General features: G+C 38.6%; 1 protein-coding gene across 5 annotated transcripts in view; it reads right to left on the bottom strand.

Moving 5' to 3' along the window:
* Col24a1 (collagen type XXIV alpha 1 chain) overlaps positions 1 to 8,699 on the bottom strand; it is a 264,470-nt gene that overhangs the window by 40,066 nt on the left and 215,705 nt on the right. For all 5 annotated transcript variants that reach the window (XM_031375746.1, XM_031375747.1, XM_031375745.1 and 2 more), the window contains 3 exons: positions 1,710 to 1,817; positions 691 to 798; positions 547 to 600 (listed from right to left, as the gene is read on the bottom strand). In XM_031375746.1, the coding sequence (XP_031231606.1) occupies positions 547 to 600; positions 691 to 798; positions 1,710 to 1,817 (270 nt within the window). The remainder of the gene's footprint in view (positions 1 to 546; positions 601 to 690; positions 799 to 1,709; positions 1,818 to 8,699) is intronic.

Below are 8,699 nucleotides of genomic sequence, written 5' to 3'. Positions count from 1 at the left end.
GTGTGTGTGTGTGTGTGTGTGTATGTGTGCGTGCGTGCCCACACGAGTGGATGCATGTATGGAGAGTTAGCAGACAAGCACCTTGCTCCAGTGTGTTTGTCACAGGGTCTTTCTTGCTGCATATGGTGGCCTTGCTGGCCCATAGGTGAGTCTCCCATCACTGACTCCCATCTTCCCACAGTAGATGCTGGGATGAAAGCAGCCTGAGGTTCTGTGACAGGCTTTGATGTGGAGTCTGGAGACCAGCACCCAAGTCTTCATGCTGGTATGGCAAGTGCTTTACTCAGTGAGCTGGCTCTCCACCTTTATTTTATTTTTTTTTTCAGACAAAGTCTCATATATCCCAGGCTTGCCTTGAGCGCTAAATCTCCCACCTCACTAAGTTCAGCAGTTAGACAGGCTTTGAAATTAACATTTTTAAAGCTCAAATACACGGGTATACCAATAAGAATTTTAAAGATTAAAGAAAGGCTCAAGTCACAGAATATTGATTATTTAAACATCTCTGGTAGTCATGTAAGACTACCAGAACATATAGAAACGTACTCTGGGGCCTGGGAATCCCTGGAAACCTGTCAAACCTTGATCACCATGCTCCCCCTGCAAGGCAAACAGACAGACAATCGTTACTGGACAGTGGCAGCCTGGTTTGTAGAGTAAGTGTGTGGTGACTTCAGAGCCGACACATACAGGCTGCCCTTTCAGACCAGGCTCTCCACGTAGTCCTTGGTCGCCTTGTGTTCCTCGCTGACCTCTTTGACCTGGGATTCCAGGTTGACCAGGCAGCCCTTGTTCACCCTACAGACAAGACAAAGAAAGGTGGTTGGAACCTTAAAATCTATAAATATATTAAGGAAATCTATACATTTTGTACATAACATAAATGATATATTTGAAATCCCCAATGACTTGTGCTATTCTGAAAAACTGAAAAATTCTGAAAAAAAATATAGTTTTTCAGAATAGCACAAGGCATTGAAGATGTCAAATATATTCATCTTTTATTTTTCACACGTAAAATCTTATTATAATAAGCAAAAATTACAGCCATAAGTAAAGAAAATTCCAAGGGTTGGGGTAGTCTGCTTGTGGAAAGAAGAGAAAGGCGGGGAGCCTATGATATGCATATGGGAAGGCTCAGAGAAAACAGGGACGGTGTGTCGTGTAGAAAGCCTTATGAGACACAGAACATGCTTTGTACATAAGTGATCATTCTGATGTCTCCCTGTCTTCCAGAGATGACTCAGCTTCACAGAACTGGAAAGTAAGCAGGTCTGAGGGATGGACCCGATCTAACGGAGGTCATCATTGCAGTCCTACCAACCCCAGTGAAGGATGGCTCTAGTGTCAGGATTATGGGAGGAAGAAGATGTGTACTTGAGAGTGTATTGCATGTGGCAATAAACTCCATTTCTCAAATTGTAGAAGGCAGATGACAGACAAGGAGAGCCCAAAACAAATGAGAAAGGAACATTTTAGAAATGGTTCTAGCTCTTGGTGAGTGAGCTGTGCCTGGTAGCTGCGAGTGAAACACTGGATAGTTTGGAAGTCCCACCAGTCACGTGACCGGTAGCTAGCCAGGAAACAGATACATGTAGCACATATATGTTCCTTTTTTCCAGTATGGTTTTACTATCAGAAGGATTAAGACATATTCAGCTGTGACCTAGTCAGTCTACACAGGGTCCTGACACACAGGAGCAAAGTACCTTTGTGCCTGGAACACCAGGACTTCCTGGAGGGCCTGATGTGCCCTTTCCTCCTTGAGGACCTGGGGATCCAGCCAGTCCTGCTCTCCCTGGGCTGCCCGGGAAGCCCTAAATAACAGACAAGAAATGAATAGCACATTTGGAGAAAGTCAGTGTAGAGGCTCGATGGCTATAGAAAGGAGTGTGTTTCTAGAGGCTGCAGGTGACGTAATGCCCGGGTTTGAGAGTCATGCTTCCCTCAGGAGTGAAACAATAAAGGAAGACTCATTACTCACATGAACTATCTAATCGAAGTTAATAAGATCTTAGGTTTTTAAAACAGAGACTATAAAGCAATACCAAGTTCCTCTTGATTTCCATAAGCAGGCTGCTCTGTATGCTTTGCTCTATTCTAATTTAAGGGTGTGTACTTTGCTGTGCACAGCAGCTCTTACAGAAGAATGTCTGTCTCATCACAAAGAATTCTCTGTTCCTCAATTACACAATTGTGGAAAATCCAGTAAAAATAGTTTGAAAATAAAGATAAGCAAGCAAATATTAAACACATAAAACCAAATCCTGAATCAAGGTTGGCCTTCTATGTCTACCAAGCCAAATGCAAGCATTTAGCTGTTATATAAATTATAACATGGCCATAGAATTTTACATTTAATGATGGGAAAATCAAAATAATAATAATAATTTAAAATTGGAGAGTATATGAGATTAAAATTTTAGTAAATATGAATAAAGTTTTATTGGGACACCGCCACACTCATTCCTTAATGGGTTGGTTCTGGCTTCACTTGTGCAGCAGCAGAGCTGAGGAGCCATGGTAGAGATGTGCTGGCACTTCTGCTTGCTCAAAGCAGATTGGAGTGAGGCAGAGTTTCAAATGGGAAATACATGGTCTTCCCGTAACTGTTTATTTCTTGTATTTATTATTGGAACATATATACCATGTCAAATAAGAAAGGTGAACATTGAATGTCATGATATATAGATGTAATAGAATGTGAATTTTTTTAAGAAAATTAAATGACAAACTCTTGTATTTATTATGTACTGAAACCACATCTATCACTAAAACTACATACACTCCAGAAACAGCAGACCAAGGACAAATTTCAACTTTACAAGAATACAACAGATAGGAAATTAGAAAAATTTAAAAAAGGAGTGTTTTATCATAGAAGCATGTATGCACGCACACACCGCACACACACACACACACACACACACACACACACACACACACACACACACATCTTTTAAGAAGGCTGAAATAAAATAGAACTTTCAATTGTCAGCTCAGTAAAGAATTAACCTTGTTTGTGGTGACTGAATTACATCATGTAGCAAAAAACTTGTTTAAGATTGTTTAGCCTTTTGGTCAGAATATTGTTTGAAATGTTGATGTTTTAGTAGAATAATTGGTTTGAGGATCTAGGAAATGGTTTTAAAGTGGTTTTCTTGCCCTTGGTAAACCAACTGAAGTTTGTAGTATTGACAAGTTGTTCATTGGAGGAGTCAAACTCTGAGTTTGAATGAAGGAGGAGTTAACCATAGGCTTGGGGTGGCTGCAAGGAAGACTGATGTCAGGGAATTAGGACGACCCAGATTAACAGCCTGAAGTGGACCCTTCTGCGAGCTGACAAAACTGACAGCCACAACAGACAAACAGACAAAGAGCTGCCGCCGTACAAATGTCAAAGCTTGGGAAAATTCTCACGTTTAAAGCTATAAATATTCATTGCATTATTTGTCATCAGGGAACTTGAGGAAAATATTTGAATATAATACATAGATTATCCAACCTGTGTATCAACAGTGAATTCCATTGGCTTTTGTGGATTTAGTCTTTGGATCTATAAAGTTTTTAATCAAAAAATGAGGGGTGGGATATCTTGACGTGTCCAATTACACAATATTCAGTGGCTTGGGATTAAGTATAGCATAGTTGAAGTATTTTGAGACAAGACGAAAACTCTTCTAAACGAGAGAAACATCCCTCAATGTAAGAGGGTACTAAGTTGTATATATATCCGAAATCTTCCCAAAGGACAGAAAGTCACCTAAAGACAGGAATTACTTGGGGTGAAGCTCAGTGAGTAAATGGCTTGCCAGGCACACATGGGGCCCTAAACCAGGTGCTGTGGTCTGCACCTTTGATCTAGTACTCAGGAGGCGGAAGGTGCTGGGGAGTTTAACGTAATCCATGATGACAAAGTGAGTTTGCAGTTAGCATTAGGATACCTAAAGACCCCCATCTCAAAAACTAAAACAAAACAAGATAAAACCATAAACAATTAGATTTTGCTATAGACTTTACAGTGCTTATTAGTTAATGAAATTCAAAATAACAAAAGAGAACAGTGATTTTATATGTAACACACACTGTAGTTACTTCAAAACCAAATCACATGCAAAACTAGGAGGCTTATACTTCCCTGTACTGTCAAAAACTAAGACAAAAGTGAGGTCTCTGTCAGATTTCCTGATCTCAGTTTCAGGTGCATATTTTAGACACGATTAGAGGAGATTCTGTTTTTCTCAGTCTATTTGTACAGTCGAGGAGTTTCCACATAACCTTCAATTTGAAATGATTAGGCTACAATGTAATGGTATGTTACAAGGCAAATATCAAGGGAAAAATCCTAATGGAATTCTACAAATTCCTTCCATGCACTGAATATGTTCAATTAAGATCATATGCTCATAAATCGTGGACTTGGAAGTTCCTGTCTCTGTGTAAAGAACTTACAAAGATGGAATATGTGAAATATGCAGAATCCCAGCACATGGCAGTTTTAACAGATGAGCAAAAAGGTGAAAAAAAATACAAAAAAAGTCAATAGGGAACTGTAGTGAGCTAAACGTTGCCTGTTCAAAGAGGACTGTGATTTCTCCATCTCTCTTACAAGTACATATTACTACAAAAATGGTACTCAGTTACTATGAGTTAACATTATTAATGAGTAGAATTGTGTGACATGTCGTTTTGCCATACAAATTCCGAAGCAAAACTCTCAGTTCCCTTATTTTCTACTGGGTCTTACTAAATCTGCTAAATTCTCCTTTAGAAAGGGCTTGCTACTATTTGAGTGTGTTCCTGGGATACTAGTTCATGTCATTCAATGGTTCTTTCATGCATCCAAAAAGAATTTTCAAAATATCAACTATTGTAAGGAAGATACCTCTAGGGAATATGCACATAAATATAATCTTTGTCCATTACCCAGAGTTTAAAATTTGTGTGTATATGTGTCTGTCTGTCTTTATACATGCACACAAATGTGTGTATGTACCCAAAGAAGTCAGACAAGGGTGCTCAAAGCCCTGGAGCTGAAGTTGTAGGGTGTTATGAGTTGCTGGATGTAGGGGGTAGAACATCAATTCTGGTCCATTGCAAGAGCAGCTACGACCACAAGCATTCCTAACTGCTGAGCCATCTCTCCAGTACCTATCTATCTTCTCAAAGGCACTCCTAATAAGTAGACTTTTCATAACTAAAAAAGACTCACTTAAGTATTAATAAACTATGCCAAATGCTTAATGACAAATGGCTATGGGACATAATTCATAGTCATGAAAAGTGCTATGGCTGAACTTTGAAACCTTTTTGTCTTTAGCTACACTCACTATTTTATTTCCCATCATTTCTTTATATTAGTGGAGCTCAATATTTGAGGAATCATTATGAGTGAGAAACCTTTATAGTGGGAGAAAAAGAGGAGAGAGGAATGGTAGAGAAGGGGGTGGGAAAAAGAAAGAAAGAAGTATAAAGTGAGGAGATAGATAGTGATAGCTATTTTATCTATCTATCTATCTATCTATCTATCTATCTATCTATCTATCTATCTATCTATCTAATCTATCATCTATTAATCTTATCTATCATCTATCTAATCTATCTTATCTATCCTCTCTCTCTCTCTCTCTCTCTCTCTCTCTCTCTCTGTGTGTGTGGGAATCTCCACATTGTAGAGTTTGGATGTAGATGTTATAGTTCTTCCATATTATAAGCATTTCACTTTATCCAAGATATATTAGGTTGTCCTTTTTATCTTCCATTGCTTCTCTCTCTGTTTCTCACTGATTTAATGTGTTCTGTGAGGCTACACTTCTGGGATGATTTTCTATATGAATCATGAGAACTCTTTCAGAGTTCACCCCTGCAAATGAAAGCACATTTTATAAGGATACTTGAAACTTCAGGACAGTTCAAAATTGGCCAAAGAAGACTTAGGTGTTGTGTTAGTGACTGAGTATCTGAAGGGATAATGAATTTACAGGAAAGGGGCATTTTGAAGGTGAAGTTTAAGCTGGATATAGTGCTATGTGTCTGCCATCCCAGAAGTTAGAATGCTGAGGCAGGAAGGTCATATTAGCTTGGGCTACTTAGTGACTTTGAGCCAATATGGGTCATACATGAGATCTGCTCTCACAAAAATCCCACTATCAATAAGACTACATCCAATCTATCTAACTATCCAATCATCCTCTACAACCAACCAACTAACCAAGAAACATCAACATTCTAATGGACAGCATGTTCTCCCATTTGGGGAAAGCTCATCAGCCAGAAGATCTAAAGACACTATTAGGACCTACAGAATCTTTAAAAGGTCATATATAAAAGCTGGAAGAAATGTAGGTAAGGAAGGGAGAACAAACACAAAGCAATTATTCTTAGACCAGCAAAGTAACTTTATAGTTAAAGTTGCCTTAAAAAAGTGTGAATACAAATCATTAGTATAATAATAATAATAATAATAATAATAATAATAATAATATAATAAAGAGTAGATTATCTTGCAAGCTTGTGAGATAATCCCAAGCTTTCCCCAGATGTCACAGGAAGACGAGCCATATGAGTACATTGTACCAGATGTAGGCTAGCTCAAGGTCCCACAGTCCCCATGCAGTATCACATCACCTCCATCATAATTCTAGGTAATTTTCGAGACTATTATTTTCCTAGAAAAGGCACATACTCTTCTGCCAAGACACGGACAATAGACACGTAGACACTGTTGAGCAGCCCTCAGGTCAAAAGATGATTTAGACTGTGGAAGTCATCACGAGAAAGCTCATTAAGGTTACAGGGAAAGTTAATTTCCTGTTAAAAAAGTTATCCGACACTCAGCCCAGCTTAATGAATACACTGCAAGTCGTTTACTGTCCACGTTGGTTTCTTAGAGAGAAACTGGAGGACAGTAGCAGAGTGTTCTGTACAAAGTTCTAAGAGTATTTCAGACAAGTAAAGAACAAACATTTTTTATTAGGGATACACAGATGGATGATTAATTTTGTTTTCAAGAGAAACAGATGCTAATTCCAGGCATTCCATCTAGTGGTTTCCAAAGGATTATTTGCTTCAAACAATTGAGCAAAGGGTTGTAAAGTAATACAGGGAAATTTTACAAACAAATAAAACCACAATAATTATTCATTTTGCTAAGAGATGGTGAGATCAATGAATAGCTTACCTGAACCTTAGAAGGTTAATTTAGTGGCACACTCATGTATAAACTAGAAAATCTTTTCCACATCTATACCCAGTATTCTCTAGTCAATTTATTATCATTTTTAAAATTAAAAGGTACTATCCAATTAAAAAATAAAAGGTTAATATAACAAAAAGAGTACATGATGTCTTGTGGCCAGGGAGCTCCATTATTCTCAGACAAAGGTTGTCTCCCTACATAAATGAGTTTCAAGCCCTCCTGGAGAGTGTTGCCAATTTTGACAGAACAGGGAGTGATTAACCAAAGTCTCAAGGGAAAAAGGTCCTGGATTTGATGAGTAAGAAATGAATGTGTGTCATATTGTGGATGCTTTCTGTCATGGCACTTCCCGTGCCTCAGAAACTGGCATCACCACATATCTATTGTTTTTGCCCACTTGGTGTAGATTGAGGAAGGAACAGGGAAGTGTCAGATAGGGAGACCCAGGGATGAAAAGATGGCTTCTCTGTAGACATTGAGAAGAAAAGCAGATTCTGGAACTCTCTTGCGCACAATAGAGCAGAGCAGAGATGCCTCTCTCCTGGCCCCTCTAGCCCTTGAGAGCTGTCTGACTTGTTGAGGACTCAACAAGCTATCTTGAGAAATCAGTGTTAAATAAAGTTTGTGAAATTTGGGCAACAATAGAAAGACACATTAAAAAAGAGGCTCGGGGAGAGGATGAAGGCTTTAAGAGGACATTGAGTGAGTTATAAGCCTTCATGACACATTCTGATTTTTTTAGTCAAATGGAAAAAATGACATCGAATTTCATATTATTTGGTGTTTTCTTGAAAATTTCTAGGAAAACACAGTTTCCCCCCTTTTTTGCTCTTTGTATTGCTATACATCTCTTATAGACATCGGGATATGTTCCTATAGCTATTCATGATGAAAGAAGAAAACATAAATTAATTTATTTCCTGTAGCATAAAAATTTAGCATAATGTGCAAAAGTTTCTTTCTATTTTAGGAAACATAGGTATGTCGTTTTTAAAGCCAGCAAATTCAAGAGCCATAAACATAACACTATGCCTCAACTGCAGCAGTGAAAATCACTCCTGCTTCAGAAGTTCTCACTTTATTTGATGCTAAACATATCCCTCCCAGGAAAAAAGTGGCTGTTTAAAAATACTTGGGCAAGTAATTATGGGTAGTAATATGCATGGCTACAGCATATATAAATTATGCCACATTTATAACATTGTGCTGCAGTTCTAGTCACAAGCAACATGGCCAGGAGCTAGAGTAACATTTATGAGTGAGCTGTTTGCTAAAGTTGGGAGGTAGTTTAGACATCTCAATATATTGAAGCCAAGGGACCAAGAGTAGGCTGAGGCAAGTCTTAAGTAGGGAAGGATCACCGAGCTTGCTTTTTCCACTGTGGCTATTTCCAAGTCTGTGAAACTAACCTCTCACTCAGATGCAATGCATGTCAGCACTGAGCTGGCCCACCTTCCAGCATCACCCAGCACTGAGCTGGCCCACCTTCCAGCATCACCCA

The sequence above is a fragment of the Mastomys coucha genome, unplaced genomic scaffold (genome assembly GCF_008632895.1).
Source record: "Mastomys coucha isolate ucsf_1 unplaced genomic scaffold, UCSF_Mcou_1 pScaffold16, whole genome shotgun sequence".
NCBI lineage: Eukaryota > Metazoa > Chordata > Mammalia > Rodentia > Muridae > Mastomys > Mastomys coucha.
This window is presented reverse-complemented; position numbering and strand designations above follow the sequence as displayed.